Raw genomic sequence first — 21,832 nt, 5'->3', positions numbered from 1 at the left:
GTTTTTACTTCTATATCTAAACAGGATCAAATATACTTGTGTTCAATGTGAATACACTGTAATACCTCGAGTTTTTACTTGTATATGTAAACAGGATCAAATATACTTGTATTCAATGTGAATACACTGTTATATTATGAGTTTATACTTCTACTTGTAAACTGAATCAAATTTACTATTATTCAATGTGAATACACTGTGATACCATGAGTTTTTACTTCTATATGTAAACAGGATCAAATATACTTGTATTCAATGTGAATACACTGTGATACCATGAGTTTATACTTCTTTATATAAACATGATCAAATATACTGTCCGTACGAAAATTTTGTTAGCTCCAGTGTGATCTTACTAGTCCACTCACACGTTATTGGCAAACCATCGAAAAACAAACTTTGTGCTATATCAATTGGTAGTTAGTTTTTTACTTACTGTATGTTTTAGCTTAGTAACACTTTAAAAACTAGCTAGCGCTGTACTTTATGAAACTGATGGGAGTTACTGGTGCCTAGATGTGAGCTAGTGTTCGTTAGGCGGGCCGCTAAGTAGAAAACTGGCGCACAACTCATTTGCTGTTTATTTGTCCAAGCAACAGCAGGTGAAAAACGAATAAGGTACAATTGGTTTGCGGCTAGTAAGTTTATTTCGAATAAGAATAACAATAAAGAGCTAACGTGATCTATATATGATACGCTGTAAACTTAGAAAATTGCGCTTATTTTCTAGAATGAAAGAAAACTAATACGGTACCATACTAATCCATTTCTAAGGTATTTGTTTGGGCAGTAAGAATCAAGGATGGCAGTTTTGAATTAAAGGCTGCTATGACACATTTTCTAACAATTTGATACGGAAATATTGCTTCCAAGTCAAACCCGTAAATTTCGTGGTCTGACCAGGTAAACGGACACATTCTTTGGCAGAGAATTTTGGAGAATAGGTTTTTTTATATCCCTGGCCCATTGGATGGCCTAAAATAAACACTTTAAAATTTTGTTTCGCTTCTTCAACAGAAACCAAATTTTCTATAAGAAAGAAACGGTTGTCGTTCAAGAGAGAAAAAAAATTGATACGCTTCTTCGATCGTACATAGGGGGATCTAGTAAAGGTAGAGTTACTTCCACTTCGTAAAAATAACCTGGAATAAAAATCGCAAGCCGTTTTCTCTATAAATCTAACTATATTTTCAATTACTATTAAAGCAATCTTGTTCTCCTCCTGAAGTAAAATAGTTTGAACAACACTTTGCTCGTCCATTGAAAGATGTCTGCGTACTTGTCTACCTAGAAGGCTAAATGGAATATCCTCTTCTATCTTTAAACACTTATAATTTTGGATTTCATACGTGTTTGATAAACCAATCATTCTATGAATCAATTTGAACATATGAAGAGGAATTGAATGGTTTTTTAGTAATTCTATAGCTTGGTTACGAATAGAATTTTTCATTTAAAACGACATCGCCATTTGTTACACAATCGCTAGAGTTCCTTTCGATAGCCCCGGTAACTGCCCATTAAACCACTCAGGTATAAACGCAGATGTGGCCCACAAGCAGCCCCAGTCTAAAACACTTTTTGACAGATGCGTCATAAGATGCATGTTGAATTTGACGTACTTTTCCCCATAATAGAGTTCAACCTTTTTAATAAAATCTCCGAGAAGAACTCCTACATCTTCGACACAGCGAGTGGGGACGGATTCTTGTAACAGGACTGAAAGAGCGTACGACAAATTTGTAACATGAGAAAAATAGGGTTCCCGCAAAATGCCCTTTAAAAGAGGGAAATATTACAATGCAAATTCACGAAACTTAGAGGCTTTCCAATACTTGATGGTTTCTAAAGTTCTTCGAGTTCTTGTGATATCATATGGTGGTTTGGTATTTGATAAACGCTTGTTTAGAATAGTTAATTTATGATTACTGATGTACGATTTGTCTTTGCTGTGTGTTGGTGATATTCACAAGAGGATCAAATAGCGGATTACACCAAAACAAATGCAGTGCATGTACTCTGGAATGAACGTTCCAATAAAATCAAAATCTGCAATGTTAGCAAGCAAAGTGGGACCTTTTATACCATGTGATGTTTTTCCACTTTTTATTGCCTCCTATTGAAAAAACTATTTTTTTCAGTCTTTCATAACTGACAAAAAGGCAAGCCAAAAATTAAGGCGCTTATTATAGAGCTTACTTTGAGATCAATCCGGTATTGAATAGTAGAACGCAACGAATATTTCGGTTGTGAATCATCCGATGGTTTTTCTAATACCTTGACGCAAGGGTCCAGAAGATTCTCGGAGGTTTTTTTGTTCCCGAACCATATCGCCATTAATATGACATTTGATCGTCGGGTTTTATAGCCCATTTCGTTGATTATTTCCATGAATGACCAGAATGAATACTTGCTTGATCAAAATTTTTGTTCCCCGTCAGTGTTTATTTGCAAAGTTACTGTAGGGTAGTTAATAAGCCCATCTTTCACGTACAGCTTATAACGATCACCGGTAAATACCGTAAAGAACCAAAACAATTTATTCTTTATTATTTTCCTTATTTTCCCCTACCTTTTATTCTTACGTAACATTAATTTTTTATACGCCCCTTCTTTCTTCCTTAGACGTATTACAAACTGATTTACCCTTCAAACGTTTCAACTTGATTTCCTTGTAGTTCGACCTTCACGAATCCCGTATAAAAACTTTTTGTTCTATAGAAAATAGAGAGAAATATCTTTCACAATTCAGTTCCTAAAGAGTTGTTCCCCAATTTTTTGTGCTACTGCAAATATACTTTCCAAGAAACGACAATGAAAAAATAAGTTAAAATATTAATAGCTTACATTTGGTGGCAGCGGAGTCGAACTCGGCTTCCGTGTTAAGCTGAATAGCGTGTGTTTTTTGTTTTATTGTTTGTTTTTAATTTTTATGGTAATAAGTGTTACTTATTGCCTTCTCTTCGTTTGTTGGATTCCTATTTGGTTGAAATTTTTGATATCTTTTCATAGTTATAAAAGAACATGCTTTGTTAGAAAGTAGTTCGTTTAAAAAGATGAGGACAAATGAGGATTGCGGTTTAGAAACCACTTTAGAAAGAAGATCTGTAAGAAAAAGGCCACTAATACAAAGATTTGTTCGATCAGTACGTGAAAGGTTCACTCCCTTACGATCAGGAGGCGGGTCGACGTCAATTTTGAGAAAAAACGAAAATCTAGGTGTCGAACTAGATAGTGATAGCCCACATCAATCCGATATTGATCTTCTTGATTCCAATGAAATTAAAGAATTGAGAAATGATGATCAGTGGAACGAAGTACTTAATATGCAAGTATCGTCATAAGACGAAACCGTAGTCGAACCCCTGATAGGCGAGGAGACAAGAAAATTGCTATCATATATTCAACTTCTAGAACAGGCTCGGGGAATTACGGACCTTGAAAAAACAACAGATAGGGTAGAAAACACAGAAGATATCTCTATAGATTTCCAAAACCTAAAACTAATAAATGAAGAGAACCAAGATCGGGCATGGTTTTATCAGCAATACGGAAATACGAGAATAACGGAAATTTCTGTTGACGATCTTATTTTTGAATTGCAGTATTTACTTCGAAGTGAAAAAAAATAGAGTTAACAAACAAAGAAGTAGGAACAGCCTTAAGAGCATTACTCTTAACCGAACTCACCATTTTGACACCAATTGAACTCTTTAAGCACTGTGGTCTAAGGTCATACTACGAAAGTAATGATTCAGAGTATGAATCAGTGCACTCGGGAGAACAACAAAGTGGGTCAGAATCAGACTTAGTGCCCCAATCTTTAGTAACACTCGAAACTGCGGAGGAAAATTCTAAAAACAGTGTACCCATCAAAATTGTCAGAGCAGAAATCCACACGCAAGGTGATCAGATTCCTTTAGATTGTCCTAAATCGACCCCTAGTACCACAACAATCACTTGTCCGGCGGTTAATCATTCACAGTCAAGTATGAATACTCAAACTCCTAAATCACAGTTAGCGTCCACTCCGTGTAACTATTTACCGTATCAAGGACTACAAAGTCTGAAAGTTTTCTTTACTCCAGCGTCGATCGTTGACCAGTCAAACAAAATCATGCAAAACAAACCGTCAGAAGAAACAAACCAAGACATGCCCATTAAAATATACGTAAAAGAATTGAGCCGTTTGATGGGATCCAGAATGGATTATGAGGATGCTTCTAAAGCAGCTGATTGTATTGTGCAACACGTTCTAACGAATACTAAACGTTGCATTAATTCCTCTCAGAAAACAAAGCATAATGGACAGCCTGTTTTTACAACCAGTTCTCAGCCTTCATATCTTACCTCAACTCCTTTACATACACAACCACTTGCGTTAAGTGGACAAAGTGTAAAAATTCCAAGCATATACAATAAGCAAAGTAATAACGGAACAACTTCAAAATACTCAGTGACCAGCTCAATTCCTAAAATGAATCCCTTAGTAAAGTGTCCGTCCAAATTAAACAGTATAGGAAACACAAACAATTTTATTACTAACGCCATTGATAAAAATAAAAAGTTACAACAAAGCCCAGCAATGACGTTATTTAGTAACGTCGGAATTTACGTAGACCTTGATCGCTCCAGTCGCTTTGATGACTGAGTTGCACATCTAGTATCAGTCCTGGTTTTAGGCGATTTTGAGGAGTTAAGAAAAATTATCTTAAAACGCTCCAAATTGTATGGTGAAGCGGCTGATAAGTTTGATAACTTTAAACTTGAAATCCCAATTAGCGCGCAAATTTACGACAGAGTAAAGGAGCGTTTAATTAAACTTTTCCACTCTACAGAGACCAGATCTAAACAAAGCGTTGAATTTCATAATATGCAACGGGAACCTGAAGAGAATATGAGACGTTATGCGAATCGTATACGCAAGGCCTTCCACTTAGCGTATCCTATAAAATCTACGATAGATAAAGCAACAACTTTTTCCAGAGAACAAATTATGATGGACAGATTTCTGGAAGGGCTGTCTTTCGACGTCCAGACCAGACTAAAGTATAAAGAATTCGAAACTTTTGAAAAACTCATAAAAAAATCTGAAATGACGGCCAGGGCAGTAGAAGAAGCCCAAGTTAGATCCAGACTAAATGCTTTTCAGGCCTAATACGTCAAACCTAATAGAGAATTGACTAAAGTAAAGGAGGCTTTAGATCGCCTTAGTACCCAGGTGGAATGAAACACTCACCAAAAACATTTAGAAGAAAACTTGGAGAAAATGCAAAGGCAATTATCTACCAGAAGAAACGTGAGTTTTTCACAGCGCTCACCACAGTCAAAACCTTCAATCAATAAAACAGGGGATTTATATTTTTGTGATTTTCACAACGATTGGGGCTATCACTCAATAAGCAATTGTAAAGCAAGGGAGAGTCAAGCTAATGATAAATGTTTTCGTTGTAAAGAAATTGGACACCGAGCAAACTTTTGCCCCCAGATAAAAAATTTGAAACCCACTCCTCCAGAGGGTTATAACGGAAATGGAAAAAAACTCCTTCCTTTGAAGAAAGGGGAAACTAAAAACTACCGATGTAAGCGTTTTGCCCCTCGGTGGAACTAAGGAAAAGCCCCAACATCATATAAATAGTTTAGCAGCAAAATCCAATCAAAAAGTTCCTAAGATAAAAATAAAAATAGGAAATTCTGTTGTAAAAGCGCTGTTTGACACTGAAGCCGAGAGAAGCGTTATTAGTAGCACATTTTTTCATAAGCTTAAAGAAGGAAAGGAATTAATTAATTTCACTAAAGAGGTAGATGTGGATCTTTTCAGCATAAATGACAGGCACCTCGTCATGGAAGGCACAATCACTGTTAATTTTTTTGTGGCAGAAGAAACGCCACGCCAAGCACTTAGGCAGAAATTCATCGACGTAAATGGAATTGTTGAAGATTGCGTTCTAGGGCACGATGGTCTTTGGAAACATCAGTTTATCTATAACGGAAAACAACAGTCCATCTACCAGTGTTTTGCATCTTTTCAAAAAGATGAGATAAGATAAGATAAGATAAGATAATTTTGATATCTTTTGATATCTTTTATCTTTAAAATTTTTTGTAATATCTTTATCTTATCTTATCGGTTTTTTAAAAGATATTTTAAAAGATGATTTTGTCACGTGATTATTTTTTCGTGCATGATTCCCTCTGTTGTCTAATAGCGTTATTATAATGTTAGACTCAAACTGCAACGTCAGTTAGACGAATGCAGAGTTGCAGACTAGAGACTACAGATCAGAAAAGCAGATACAGTCTAGTTACCTACAGAAGTTCCATCAAGAAAGTGACACGCTTTGCTTTTTTTTTGACATTCAAAAGTGAATGACTGAATTGTTCACTGAGCTGACAGAAGACGCAATTGATTGTAATCGGTCTCTTTTTCGGTCTTCGAAAAAAATATTTAGATTCAACCTTTCCTTGGTTGCTTTGCCTTGCCTGACAGGCTGACATGCCTGTTTCTTTGTGGTTTCGGCTTAAACCTTCACAGGTTTTGTTGAATTCTATTTACGGTTTTGAAAATTGAAGGTATGTTTTTTAAACTTGCACATTCAGTGCTAGAGTGTTTGGTTATATGAAAGCAAACATTATTATTGATGTTTTTACTTTTTGTCATAGTGAAATAATTCCAATGCCACGAGCAAAAACAAAAAATTTAGGAAGAGGTCGGAGAGGAAGAGGTACAGCATCAAGAATATTTAATCAACCCTCAGTACTCATTGAAGTTGGAGCCTCAAATGAGAACAAGGCTCATCAAGATGAAGAAGACCAGGATTTGGCCAGCTTGGTATCGATACCTGATGCAGATTTTGAAGAACTTACTGCTCTGGTTGAAGATAAGGAAGGAGAAATGACTATAGATGCTTCAACGAAACAGCTCTCACCACCACCAGAAACCATACCAATTCCATCATTTAATGTAAATACTTGGCCAAAGTGGCGATCACACTTTTTCCAGGATTGACTCAAAAGCCCAATGGGAAAAATTTTTGGCGCTTGCAAGCTGTGCCACAAGTATTTTGCGGGAGACAAAACGTCTTTTACCAACTTTAAAGTCCACTGTACGTTAGTACACAAAGACGAGTGGGATTCTTTTTCGTCATCCGCTACGTCACTCGAAAGCAAGCCAAATACGGCAAATAGCTCTTCCATGGTAACTTTTGTCTACCCTACCAGGCCAGTGTGCAACGGAAGAAAAGTTTCGCTCGATGAGGGCGTTACACGATTGATTTGCGAAGAAAATCTTCCATTGCACATCGTTAACCGACCCGGATTCCGCGCTTTTATTCAGGTACCTGTAGTTTTTCTGTTATTATGTGTATTGTGTTATAAATTTCTTATGCTTTTAATTCAATATTAGCTTGCAGTTCCTGGCTATGAACTACCATCTGCCCAGAGAGTACGCAACACTTTAATACCAGATTTAGAGGCCACTGTTAAAAAACGAGTTAGGGAAAAACTCGCAAAATGTTCTAGTTTTAGCGTAATATTAGACATCTGGTCTTCAAAGAACATGAGCGGGTACATTGGATTCACCTGCCAAGCGGTAACTACTGATTTTGAGTTATTCAATTGCTTTTTGGGCGTGAAAGAAATGCGTAGCCGCCATACCACCGACGCAATAATCGCCGAAAACGAGGATATATTACAGAAACGGGATATACCGTTTATGAAGGTAAGCTTTAAAGGTCAATGAAACGTAGCCCTAAAACTATAATTTTTGTTGTTTAGGTCAAAAAGGTTATAACAGATGGTGGAAGCAACATGATAGCGGCGCATTTCAATGGCTTTCCTGGATGGGAGGACGACGGGAGCAGCTCAAATTTTTGATGATGATTTTCCAGAAATTGAAGCTCGCCCAGTCCATTCTACACATCATGAATCAACTGGTGAAATAGAAATGGTCGAAGTGGAGCTGGATTTAGAAAATCCATATGGAGTTCGAAGTAGTTGGAGATGTAGAAGACGCATCTGAAATCCAAGATATTGAAACCAGCTTAGAAGACACTTATCTATTTCAAGCCCATACATGGACGAATACTGCTGATGAACATTACGTCTTAACGTCGTCGTTGCTATCCACCTGCATCGGGAAATCGACACCTGCTACCTTCGACACTAGCTACCTGGGGGGTCGACACTGGCTACCCCGACACTGGCTACCCGACACTGGCTACCCATAAGGCCGACACTGGCTACCCCGACACTGGCTACCCGACACCGGCTACCTATAGAGGGTGACACCTGCTACCTATAGTTGGCGACACTGGCTACCTTTCTTTTTTTTTTTTACCCCTTCAAAATTACCTATAATGGCCACCTTTCCAACTCAATGTAAGAAACATTCGTTTACTTGCATTAACTAAATAGTCCAATGAAAAGACCCCCCACCCTCCGTCGATTCTAAGCCCTCGGCTTGTATAAAAAAATGATTGCTTTTCGAATGTTTGGCAAATATACGCGAATGTAATCAAACGAATTCTTTTAAAATAGATAGTATAATTTCATTTTTGTAACATCTTGCACATGTAAATTACAAAACATTTGCTTGGACATTCATGCCACCAAAAATAAAAAGTTAATTTATTTAACTATTTAACCTTTGATTTATTTGTGAGTAACTCCAGAGTAATAACGTAAAAGCAAGCGAAATTAAATTGAATTTCAAAAAAGGTATGCAAAGTAAAAAACCTTTGAGCAAAGAAATTGAAAGCAGTTAAATAAAATTATACTACATCAGGATAACAATATGAATTCGCACCCGAACACAGTGGCGGGTAGATCAACTGAGGGGTTCCGCGAACCCAGCGTTCGAAGGATCATACAAAATCCCACAGGGGCCGTTTGTGGGTTGATCATACACGGCGGTTGGATCATAAGAGTGGTTACTGGATTGTTATGGCGGGTGGAGCAACTGAGAAGTTTCCGGACCCAATGGCGCATGGATCATAAGGGTTACCGGAACTCGTGGCGGATGGATCATACGATAGCTGCGTATTGGCTGGACTGGTCGCACTGATGAAGAAATAGGAAGTTCCTAGATGTATAAAAGGACAGACAAGAAAAAAGAAATTTAGTTTTCTCACAGTCTCAGTCACAACTACAACAGAAAAAGCAGTCATCACAGCAATCATCACAGCAATTATCACCATGTGGAACGGAGAAGGCGAGGAAGATTTTCCTGTCGTTGCTGAAGTTCCAGCTACTCGTCGCACCGGTGTTAACTACAACTCCGAACGTGGATACATCTACCACAAGCAAAAGACGCTGTAAGTATCGTAAAAATACATAGATTTAGTTGTAAATGTGAGTGTAAAAGCGTAAAACATAATACTAATGTAAAAAACGGCTTGTAACTATTTACAGATTGGAAGAGATCGTCTACATCTGCAAAAATCAAAAGAAGGTTAAGGGGAATTGCAACGCTAGACTCAGGAAAAATAGACAAACCGGTGTGTTCCGTAAAGATGGCTCTGTGCACAACCATCCACCGGAGTCACATCTGCAACAACAATTAGCCTTTATAAACGCCTGCGCCCAAGAGGCATTGGTCTCTCGCGATCCACCCCGTGAAATTTTCGATCGGATTCGTCGGGAGTTTCCAGGCCTTATCGTGAGCTACAACGACGCTATGCAGCGTCGCATCCAGCGGGCCAAGCGTAGTGTGCAGCCACGGATCCCTACAACTATTGCTGAGGCCGAAGAACTCATAATGGAGCATCCTGAATACAAGTAAAAACACTTTTTAAAAAATAGGAAATTATTAGCGAATTCAAACATTATTATTTACCACCAGAGATGCATTCGAAGGTGGCGTTTTCTACCAAGGGCGAGTCCAAACGGCCGACGGAGGGGATGCGTTTGTCTTTATTTCACCAAAGCTGCTCCCTGAAATTGCGCAGACCATTGAACTGCAAGCAGACGGAACTTTTAAAAGTCTTCCTTTATTCTTCAAGCAGCTTTTTACTCTTCATGTAAGCCGCTTTGGGCAGATACAACTAAAACAAAGTAAAATTATGTTATTATTTACCAAAGGAATTGTAAACGTTAAAATTTACACAGGTATATCCTTTTGCGTTCGTTTTGATGAACAAGAAGACCCGTCAGCTCTACGACGCTGTCCTTGACAAGATTTTGACTGTGTATGACGATCTTTATCCGGACGTGTACCTCAACGTTGAGAGACTTATGTCAGATTTCGAAAATGCCATTCAGTCATCCTGCGAGCAAGCCTTTGTAGGCTGTACCTGCATTGGCTGCTGGTTCCATTATGGACAGGTAAATAAAAATTATCTTTAAATCTTTTTTAATTTGAAAATTAACATTTATACTTTTTCAGGCAATTTGGAGGAGAGTCCAGAAATATGGCCTTACGGGCGCATACCGGAGTATACCTACTGTCTGTCGTATCGTCAAGGAAATGATTGCTCTGGCCCTCCTACCAGCAGATGCAATATTAGCAGGCTTCCAGGTAAAATTTAAAAAGAAATTTGGTGATTTTTTTAAATTTCTGTCATTTACAGGATATCAAAAATACCCACAGAGAAGATCTTAGGAGAGAATCGGTCGAGATCCAGGCGGCGATCAAACGTCTTATGGACTATTACTACGGCTACTGGATCGACACCATTACTCCAGAAGGATTTAGCGTATTCCAAATGCCCAACCGCACCAACAATCTCGTGGAGGCATGGCACAGATGGTTCAACAAACGCTGTGGAGGAAGTCATTTGAACTTCTGGGATTTTATACGTAAGACATTTCGACTTAAGAATACTACAGAATTATGAAACTAACGTTAGTTACTAACCCATTGAACTTTTCAATTACAGATGCACTCAAAGAATCCGAAAATGCAAAGATGCGGGATTATCAAGCAGACGAGATAAAAGGGGCGGATTACATCAAACCAAAGACACCGTTCCAGCGTCGAAGGGATTCCCAAATTGCTGAAAATGAGAGATTGTACTTGGCGTCGGATCGGAAAGCGGAAGACATACGCAATTTTCTCGTTAGGGCAAGATATTTCACAGAACCTGATGTGAGTAAAAAAAAACATTTAGATTTCTACGTATTACATCCAATTTTTGCTGCTTTTTAGCTAAGCGCTCCTGTACAGGATGGAGTAGCCTTACATCAAGAAGGCCATCAAGATCAACCCGAAGGCGCAGTGGAGCCTGTGGTCCAACCTAGGCGACGGTATCTAGCTGGTACAGCAAGACCTGCAACTTCTTTGGATAATGGTGTTGCAGACGAGCCTGTTAATCCTGCCGATCCTGTAGAGAACGCTGATCCCAATGTGTCTGCTGATGTTGCGGTGTCTGCTACTCCAACAGAGCAAGATGGTCCCTTAGACGTCACTGGCGCTGATGTTTTAGAAGAAACCGCTAATCAGCCTGCACCTACAGGCCGTGGCCACCGCAGACGTCGGCCGCCTGCAAGCCTAAGTCCAGGTGGTGATTTCATTCTTCCTCCTTCTCGCAGACCTCGCTTGGACCCAAACACAGCCGCTATCCGTCAAGCTGCACCCTCTGGTACAGTCCGTGGACGACGGGGTCGTGGCCGCGAAACACGATCCCAGCCCAATGTACGTGGTCGAACTGCTCCGGTAGCAGCATTATTGTGTAGTGTCTGCAAAGTTAACCCAAAGAACACTGTGTTTTATCCATGTGGCTTCTTCTTATGTAACAATTGTTCCTCAAACATCAGGGACGGTGATGGAATTTGTCCCCACTGTAATGAACACGCAGAAGAATCTGTAACTGTAATCATGTAATTATCTTCTATTCTATGGTGCAATTTACCTGCTATTCTAAAATGTTTTGATATTGTCTTAAGCCTATGTGCGTAAAACATGCCACACAGAATATTGTCTCTGACTGACTAGTATGTTTACCTTCTCATGTGCAATCTGTATAATAATATGCATTAAAATCATAACCTTTTTTCTGGATAACTAGTGTTAACTTACTTGATTATTCCTTATATTCTAACAAGGGTCCTGAATTCAAATATGACCGCAACTTCCGTCAGCAGACGATCCATCAAGTGGGTGTAAGCATCGCTGTTTTCGTTCTTGACGTCGACTGTTCCTCTCTCGATCGCAAGGCATTCACCTAGATTGATTTCATTGTGAGTTAAAAATAAGAATAAGATTTATTTAATAAAATGGTGGCACAAGACTCTACCTTGAAGAGTGAATGACAATTCCGCAGAGAATCCGTCGTTGATTCCGATATTCGTCATCGTAATGGAGAAAGCATTGGGTTTTTAGTCTTAGACGTACTAGTGAAACGCCGGAATGCTGTCAATACGGCCGCAAATCCTTAGATAATAATTCAATTCTAAACGAAATAAACATAAAAAAGTATAGGGGCATATTACACGGTTTCGTTCATGAAAAGGGGGTATATTGAGGTATCCGGCGCACTCATCTTCGTCAGGCAATCAACTGCGTTCATCCAGCGTTCATGCGTTCATAAATAATTTCATCGTCATTCAAGCACGACGACAGGCTTTATTCACCTAAAATAAATTCAGTCAATTTAAAGTTAGATAAATTTAGCGGAGATGGAAATCCCCTTGACGATTTAAGTGCAAACTATGGCTAGTCACGTTCTTCAGGGAATCCTTTTGATTTGTAGCTGGACATGATGGCTTGTTCCATCAAAATTGTAAGATCAGCCGTTAACGGAAGTACAATGTTGAGTCCGCACGTAGCCGTAAGGACATTTTTCGACAGCTTAAAATATTTTTTTTTTCAGTCTTGACTGATTGCTCACAGTCAATATGTTTACTTCCCATGTTTAACCTATATTTAAAATTTTCATTGAAATCAAATATGTTAAATAATTAGGAATAATAACTTACTCAGTTATTCCTGATAATCAATCAAGGTCCTACATTCAAATAATTTTCAGTGGGCATGTCTTAACTGATTACTCGCAGTCAATATGTTTACCTTCCCATGTTCAGCCTATATAAAAATAAATGTGCATTAAAATCAAAACATCTTTTCATGATTGGGAATGCCAACTTACAAAATTATTCCTTATATTCAAACAAAGTTCCAGCATTCAAATATTTGACAGTGGGCATGTCTTGACTGATTGCTCGTAGTCAATATTAGTTTTTTACTTCCTATGTGCAATCTATATATAAAAATTTACTTTAAAATCAAAACATGTAACATAATTAGGAATAATAACTTACTTGATCATTCCTGATGATCAATCAAGGGTAGTGCATTCGTAAAAATAAGGGGAAACTGATTTTTAAAAAAGAAAATTGACACGCCATTTGCATTTGGTCATCATGTTGGATATAGGAATGTAATTGCAGGCAAGAAACAAAAGGCCATGGGATTCTTGCTTACGTTAAATGTAACAGGGTAGCAAAAAAGAGGTAGCTAGTGTCGCCAACTATAGGTAGCCGGTGTCACCCTCTATAGGTAGCCGGTGTCGGGTAGCCAGTGTCGGGGTACCCAGTGTCGGCCTTATGGGTAGCCAGTGTCGGGTAGCCAGTGTCGGGGTAGCCAATGTCGACCCCCCAGGTAGCCAGTGTCGAAGGTAGCAGGAGTCTCCATGCCCCTGCATCGCGCAAACCCTTCAACTAGTCATCAAAGATGCATTGTCAACACTACAGGTAATTGTATATATCTATTTATTGCTTTTATACCCTTGTGAGTTAAGCTTGCGTTCTTGAAAGAGCTAGAGAAGACTGAATTTTTATTTAAGCTTTTCATTTTTGTTTTTTTTTTACTTTTTAGGGTGTTGCGCTCACGGCCATAAATCGAGTCAGCAAAATCGTGAACTACGTCCGTCACAGTGTCATTGACACTAAGACGTTGGTAAATTCCGTAAATTTCCGGATACCATAAAAAAATTTGACGCGATGGAATTCCCAATATTTGATGCTGAGTAAACTTATAGAGGCATTCGAAAAGGACCCAACGTTGCAAGGAAGATTGAATGCTACCAAGAAACACGGGAAATTACTTGCGGCTGAACTGAAGACTCTAAAGGAATTAGTAACCGTGTTGGAAACATTCAAAGAAGCCACGGACGAGTTCCAAGCGGACTCTGAAACGGTTGGAGTAGTCATCCCGGCATATATTGACATGTTAACTAAGGTCATCCTGACTACCACTTATACTAATGGCCGGATCTTACCCAACGCTGCGTGTCCGCTACAGAATGTGACCTCGCATTGTAAAGAATTTGTCCCAGCGCTCAAGGCTTCTTTGGAGAAACGCCTGTCTTATGTTCTTCGAAACAACTTCTATATTATAGGTAACAAAATCATAAATTAATATCTTTGATTTCATTTAACAATCTGTTTGATCAAGGTGCATTGCTGGACCCTCGCTTTAAAAAATCTTCTGTGAGACCAACGGGAAGTATAACAGAGTCTCACGTGTTGGGTGCTGTTAGGACAGAGATCGAAAAATTCTACCGCGAATATGGTATTAGAATTTTATCTTCTTGGGATGGTAGTGCATTACCTCTAATAAAAGTTTTTATCTATCAGCCCCTCAATCTTCCGACACGGAACGCCAACCTACGCAAGAACAAACAGAAGAAATCGTCGGCCCTACACAACCAAAAAGAAAATCGCGCTCACTCTACAGCACGGTTATTGAGCCACGACGATCCAGTTCAGTGGGTAGCAGTAAAGCTCTTGAGGAGCTGGAAATTTACCTGAACGAGCCAACCCTACCTATGGAAGATGTAAGACCTTTGGAATTTTGGCGGCTGAATAGCCACCGCTTTCCAGTTTTATCTCCCATAGCAAGAGACATATTTGGAATACCTGCATCATCCGGGAGTGTTGAACGAGTTTTTAGCACTGCTACTGATATTTTATCAGCCAAACGAAACCGCATTAAACCTTGTTTATTTCAGTCTCTTTTATTCATTAAAAAAAATTACAAGTGGGCAAAATAAATATGAGGAAAAGTATTTGTTTTGGTGTTTGGTACTGTTATTGACTTATTGTAATGGTGTATAACATATATTATATAAAAATTTAAGAAAGAAAACGAATGCGTAAGAATAAGAGTAATTTGCTAAGGGGAAGGACACTTTTTGCAATGAATCAGTATTTATTTTTAAAAATTTTATTTTAAAATCGATTTTATCGTCGTTTTAATGATCGATTGATTAATCGATTTATCTTTTATCTTATCTTTATCTTTAGCGTTTTTCTGTATTATCTTATCTTATCTTATCTTTGGAATCAGCAAATTATCTTATCTTATCTAGATAATGAAAAAAAAAGATGCAAAACACTGCCATCTACTGAGTACCGGAAATTGATCACTTCCAGGAAACAGAAAATACCTTTGTGATTAGCAAATCTTTGAGAATTCCTCCAAATTCCACTAGTCTCCTAGAGACTAGAGAAGAGGAAACTCACCCTTTCAACCCTCTCAATACTTGTCATTTTGTTAGATGCTGTAATATTCCGTCCGGGCTTAGCCTGGAACCCTACATCTCTACGACACCAAATCGTTCGCTCCGTGTGGTGGCTGTTAATGGAACAGATAAAACCATATTTCTACCTCGCCTTACAGTGTTAGGAACCCTTCGTATTTCCAGACCTTCAAGAATGCCTGTTGAAACAATGGCTTCAATAAGCGTAGCTTCAGATCCAATCAACACAGCAGCCGTTGAGTTTCCAGACATAGATGAAGAAAACAAAGAGAATTTGCGTAGATTAATAACAAATAATTATAACAATTTTGCTTTTAAGACAAGTGAGTTAGGCCATACTACTTTAGTAAAACATGTCATTGACACACAAGGACAAGGTCCTATTCGTCAAAAAGCATATCGCACGTCTCCAAAACAAAAAGAGATAGCTAAAAATATCATCGAGGAACTGATTCAAATCAAATATCGTCCCCGTGGGCAGCCCCGATAGTATTAGTAAGTAAGAAAACAGGGGATGTCCATTTGTGTGTAGATTTTAGAAAATTAAATGCAATAACAAAAAAAGTTTTTTTCCCTTTACCTCGTATTGACGACGTTTTAGATTTACTGGTGGGACAGAGGTATTTTTCCACATTAGATCTTACCTCGGGATATTGGCAAATTGAGTTCGAGGAGGAATCCAAAGAAAAAACAGCCTGCATAGTCGATTACAATTTGTACGAAATGAATCGTTTGGCGTTTGGCTTAACCAACGCCCCGGGAACGTTTCAAAGACTGATGAATTCAGTTTTACGAAAAGTCATTGGAATGATTTGTCTCGTTTATCTTGACGACATAATAATTTTTTCAAGAACAATTGAAGAGCATTTCATCAATTTGAAGACTGTTTTTTCCCTCTTAGAAATCGCGCACCTAAAAATGAAATTGTCAAAATGTGAATTTTTTTCGCAATCCGTTTCCTATCTTGGACACGTAATCACGGCTGAAGGAATAAAACCAGACCCTGCTAAAATTTAAACCCTTGTGAATTACAAAAGACCTGGTACAGTAAAAGAATTACAATCTTTTTTGTGACTAGCCAGTTACTACAGACGATTTGTAAAAAATTTCTCTACCGTCGCCCACCCCTTGTTATCACAGACTAAAGGAAAACCTACCGATAGTGTAACTTGGAAAACAGATGAAACTGTAGCTTTTGAGTACTTGCGACAATGTTTAATATCAGAATCTATCTTGATATACCTGGATTTTTTGAAGGAATTTTTTATTTGCACGGACGCAAGTAACTATGGCTTAGGAGCCGTCCTTTCTCAGATGAAAGACGGAAAGGACCAACCTATAGCCTATGCAAGCAGACATCTCAATAAAGGGGAAATCGAGTATTCGACAATTGAAAAAGAGGCTGCAGCAGTAGTGTTTGGGATAAAACGTTTCCGACATTACTTACAAGATCAACCTTTTGTTATTGTAAGCGATCACAGGCCTCTTCAATGGTTGCAGACTTTTAAAGACGAAACAGGGCGACTAGGTAGATGGGCGATTTTGTTATCTAATATGAAGTTCAGTGTTCAGTACCGAACAGGTCGAGTACACGAGAATGCTGATTTTCTTTCAAGAATACTGATAAATCTAATTTCTGCCATTCCTGCAGACAACAACGTAATGTGTCAAGAACAGCAGAAAGATTCTCTGTGCAAAGCAATCGTTACGTTTTTGGAACAAAATGAACCTTGGAAAAAAGAAGATGGCCCGATGCCTTCTTGGGACAGTGAAATAGATCATTTCTTTGTGGGAAATGGTCTTTTATGTAAACACTACGAACCTACGTCAGTGAAAAGAAGAAACATTAAACAGTGTCAAGTGGTTGTTCCACTTTCTCTGAGAAAGCAACTTTTAAAAGAATATCATGATTCCCCATTGTCAGGACATATGGCAACTAGGCGAACATTCTTTTGTCTAAGGGACAAATACTATTGGCCTACCATGTTACGGGATGTTAAGGAATATTGCACTTCTTGTGAACCTTGTGCGCTGGGACGTCGAGTGCACAGTATGAAAGCCTATTTCAACCCGTTAGACCTCGCTACAAGACCTTTTGAAGTATTAGGCTTAGATTTTCTAGGTCCAATCAAACCGCATTCACTTCAAGGAAACAATTATATATTAGTAATCACGGATTACTTTTCTAAATGGATAGAAGTCATTCCTCTTACCAACTGTACCGCCCTCAGTACTAGTAAAGCCTTAGTAGAACGAATTATTTTACATCATGGTACCCCGAAAGCAATAATTACAGATCGAGGCAGTAGTTTTATTTCTGAATTATATTCTGCACTTGGTAAAGCTTTAAACAATAAACGCATGAAAACAACTGCGTATCACCCTCAGACTAATGGGCTTTTAACAGGCGATTCAACAAAACTATTGTTGAAATGATAAGGAAATATTTGGAGAATGGATTCGAGCGGTGGGAGGATATTTTAGATCCCGTTGTTTTCGCTTATAATAATTCTGTCCACTCGTCAACACTTAAGACTCCATATTTTCTAAATCACGGTCGTGATCCAGTCATGCCGATTGATCAATTCCTCCGTCCTCTTCTCCCAGTAATAGTTACTCCCTCAGACTATAAAAGTCAAATTATGAAACGCTTACACGAAGCCTTTCAGCTTGTCAAAATCAATCTTTCCCAAGCTCGTGAACAACAAAAAGCCCAGTACGATAAACGCGTAAAAGAGCAAATATTTAACGTAGGAGATAAAGTTTTACTGGATATGCGAACGCCCTTGGTGGGAATTAGTAAAAGACTCATTCCACGTTTTGTAGGCCCTTTTCGAATTTTGAAAGTAAGCAACAATAGTACTGTGGAAATACAACAAGACGTAGGAAGACAAACTCAGCTTGTACAGTATCCTGCACAAAAAGGTGAACACCGATTTTTTTTTAAAAAGCCATCTGTGGGTAGAAAATATTAATAGTTTACCTTTTGTAGGAGAGGTAGGGCGGTTTTGGCGCAAAATCATTATAAGGGGGGTTGGGTAATATCAGTTCAGACCCCTTTTTTTTGCCCTAGGTATTAAATGTCTTATACATGGACTACTTAGAAAACAATAAGTGGTCGTTCGAACGTATTCCAAACGTGCAGGGTAGCTGGCTTCAAGTCAAAGCTGATCAGATGATCAACTGTCGATTAGAAGAAGTTACTTTAGAAACTGAGTGCACTAACTGTACGATAAGTTCACCCATTGGCGATATACCGGGAGGGATCAACGGATCCGTTTCTCACAACCTAGTTACCATTGTCTGGAAAGAATCGTTAAGAGAAGTTCAACAGTGCAAACTAAGGCTTGTGGAAACAGGTATCGCTCAACGTTACCTGACTAACAACAGTGAAATAGAAAGAATTCGTGACGTCGAACAACAACTTGACTTTGTCTACAATACAACTAACAAGAAATATTGTAATTCATCAAATAAAAGCTACAAACAAGTAATCGGAATGGACAAAGTTATTTTACGTTTACATTCTTTAAATGACACCAATGTTCACCCGAGTAAACCACTGGAAGAAGTCATCGAAAATATTGCTGACATTATAGTTATAGTAGACATATTAGTCTTCTAGGGATGGGATTTATCGGATTCATTTTCTTTCATTTTTGTGTGAGAAGGTTCCCTTATTGCAAGATACATACCTTGTTGTTCTTTTCTAAGTACTTGCAACCCTTTCACTTCCTTCACCAGAACGTCTGATAATGATATAGAAGTAGGCCACCCCGCGTTATTAAACCCCCCAAATCCATCCCCGCCCATTACTATTGTAAACTTACCCAACTCTAATCAACAACCCGCCTTGGAATTTTTTGCCCCATCAGCCCCTTTTCTACAAGGAGAGCCTCCACGGAACAAATTCCATCGGGACGCACTAACACAAGCGCATCGAGAAGCAGCTGTTCTGTTGAATTAATTAATGTTGTTTTCTTTGTTTTGTTTTGACTCACTTTCTATTCCGTTCCAAATTAGACCTTGATTGATTGCGAGACGCAATCTTTTGGAACCGGATAGCTATGCAAAGAACCAAAAAAATTTATTCTTTATTATTTTCCTTATTTTTCCCTACCCTTTATTCTTACGTAACATTAATTTTTTTTACGCCCCTCTTTTCTATGTAATTTCTTCCTTAGACGTCTTACAGACTGATTTACCCTTCAAACGTTTCAACTTGATTTTCTTGTAGTTCGACCTTCACGAACCCCGTGTAAAAACTTTTTGTTCTAAAGAAAATAGAGAAAGACACATTTCACAATTCAGTTCCTAAAGAGTTGTTCCCCAATTTTTTGTGCTACTGCAAATATACTTTCCAAGAAACGACAATGAAAAAGTAAGTTAAAATATTAATGGCTTACAATACGTCACCTTTTCTGTCTTCGTCATCATTGATAACAGCATTTGTTTTTAATTCCATGGTAACGTAGAAAAAATGTCACTTGTTCTTCGACGGGGAGTAGGAGCGTATAGCATTTGTCTGACGTTTCCTGCGAATAATTGTGACCGCAAGGCTGAATTTCGGTCAGTTAACCACTTCTTTTCGTCGGGATAACAATCGTTTTCAAGTTTCTTTGAGCACGTAGTGCATGGATATATTCTTTTCAAGCCGGCTTTTTACAAAAAATCTAGTTGTGTTTAAAGAAAAAATCTTAGCACTTGAAATTGATCCCAGCGCCCCTGGTGGCGCAAGCACAAATCATAATTTTCTCTGTAAAACATTAGAGTGTAACAACTTTGGGATATAGGAAAGCATTTTTTTGGTTCAAATAATTCAAAAAAATGTACTATATTCTTATAGAGTAAAGAAAAACGCATCGTTCGGCATAAACAAATTAATTTAAGGATGTTTTGAAGTATTTTATTTAAATTTTTTGAAACGCCGGTATTAACATGGCGTTTATGGGGGAAAAAGTGGTGTACCTAATCACGTTAACGATACTTTAGCGCCCTGGGTGTAACTCTTATAATTTTTTTATGTTAAGATAAGTTTTAGAGCACTTTGACTTCTGGGGCCGTATTCTAGCCTTGACTTAAGCATGGAATTTTTTCTTAACTTACTGTTTTTTGCTTAAAAATCCAATTTATGCTTGGATTTACCTAAAACCGCATTCTAGCTTTTCTCAACTCACCTTTTTTTCTTAAGAAATATTTTGAACTTGTCTTTTTAAACTTAAGATAGCAAATTTTTGTAAGCCAACTATTAGTTGGCTTACAGCGGTTATTTTCTTAAAATTCCGTGCTAAGGCTAATGCTTACAGCTATTGTTGTACTAGTTTTTAGTATTTTCACGTGTCATTGTTTTGATTATCAAGTAACAACATCTAGTGGTCTAGTGAGAATTGAAGATGAATAACATCGACGAGTTCGAACGTCACCTTGATGTTTTGAACGAAGTTTTAAATAGTGACAATGACAGTGATGCGAATGAGGATGAATTGTATGAAAAACGAATAGAAGTGAAAGGGAGAATGGTTCCGTTTTATCGTAAACGTGCTGATATTTTTGATCTATTTGACGATAATAAAATTTACAAAGTATTTAGATTCGATAAAGCTTCTATTTGGTATATCGAAGGTATTCTCTATTTCATATTATTAGTAGTCTTAAGCTACTACAACATTTCCATGTGTATTAACTGTTGCATTGGCTGATTAACCATAGGAATCATTTCCAACAAATTGGGCTGCAAGTTGATTGTAGACCAATTACAATCAACAATCAAGTTTACATTAAACTAATAAGCAACACAATTATAGCTAAGTTAACTTTCTTGCGATGTACTAATCAACTAAAGTTTCTATTTAGAATGACGACCACGCTTTTTCTTTTATTGATGGGGCCATTTCAATCTCGTAAGTCTTTCACTAGCACAATAAACACAGTTCAAGATACCAAAACTGTCAATCAAAGAGTCTTATAACTTTAAAAATACTAACTAGATTCTAGCTCTAGCAGACGCCTTGTAATAATAATAAAGTAAACAGCATCTATTACTGTACGCAATGTCATGAAACGAATATTCTTATTGGTCGCTATAAGGTCCGCCCTCTAAGAAAATAAAAAATTCTATGCTTGAAAAATCTGATCTTAGAATTTGAACTTATACTAAGTTCAGAAATAAAAGTAAGAAAATTTAAGCTAGAATACGTGTTTATTGAAATGACGAACTTCCATTTTTTTCTAACTTACGTGAGGAAATTTTATAAGAAATTTTAGTAAGTTTAAGACCAGAATTTAAGCCAAGGCTAGAATACGGCCCCTGATAAAGGAAAAAAGAAACAAAAATTGACATTATCAGTAAAGAG

General features: G+C 37.9%; 1 protein-coding gene and 1 pseudogene across 1 annotated transcript; both read left to right on the top strand.

The window, feature by feature from the left end:
- Positions 1-4,546: 4,546 nt before the first annotated feature.
- Positions 4,547-7,875, top strand: LOC123469902 (annotated as a pseudogene).
- A 1,320-nt stretch (positions 7,876-9,195) lies between these two features.
- LOC123466430 lies at positions 9,196-15,312 on the top strand. The gene is made up of 13 exons (XM_045169245.1): positions 9,196-9,314; positions 9,412-9,777; positions 9,842-10,033; positions 10,104-10,323; positions 10,385-10,516; positions 10,569-10,797; positions 10,878-11,086; positions 11,147-11,632; positions 13,814-13,894; positions 13,991-14,336; positions 14,393-14,509; positions 14,575-14,774; positions 15,244-15,312. Exons 1-13 carry the CDS (start codon positions 9,196-9,198, stop codon positions 15,310-15,312), a joined length of 2,766 nt encoding a protein of 921 aa, XP_045025180.1.
- The last annotated feature ends 6,520 nt before the right edge of the window (positions 15,313-21,832 follow it).

This window comes from Daphnia magna, linkage group LG2 (genome assembly GCF_020631705.1).
Source record: "Daphnia magna isolate NIES linkage group LG2, ASM2063170v1.1, whole genome shotgun sequence".
Classification (NCBI taxonomy): domain Eukaryota; kingdom Metazoa; phylum Arthropoda; class Branchiopoda; order Diplostraca; family Daphniidae; genus Daphnia; species Daphnia magna.
This window is presented reverse-complemented; position numbering and strand designations above follow the sequence as displayed.

Excerpts from the sequence above, each read along its gene's own strand:
- LOC123466430 (XM_045169245.1), top strand. The coding sequence starts at position 9,196 with ATGTGGAACGGAGAAGGCGAGGAAGATTTTCCTGTCGTTGCTGAAGTT. Across the intron at positions 9,315-9,411 it reads TACCACAAGCAAAAGACGCT|ATTGGAAGAGATCGTCTACA; the intron begins GTAAGTATCGTA and ends AACTATTTACAG. Across the intron at positions 14,337-14,392 it reads AAACAACTTCTATATTATAG|GTGCATTGCTGGACCCTCGC; the intron begins GTAACAAAATCA and ends TGTTTGATCAAG.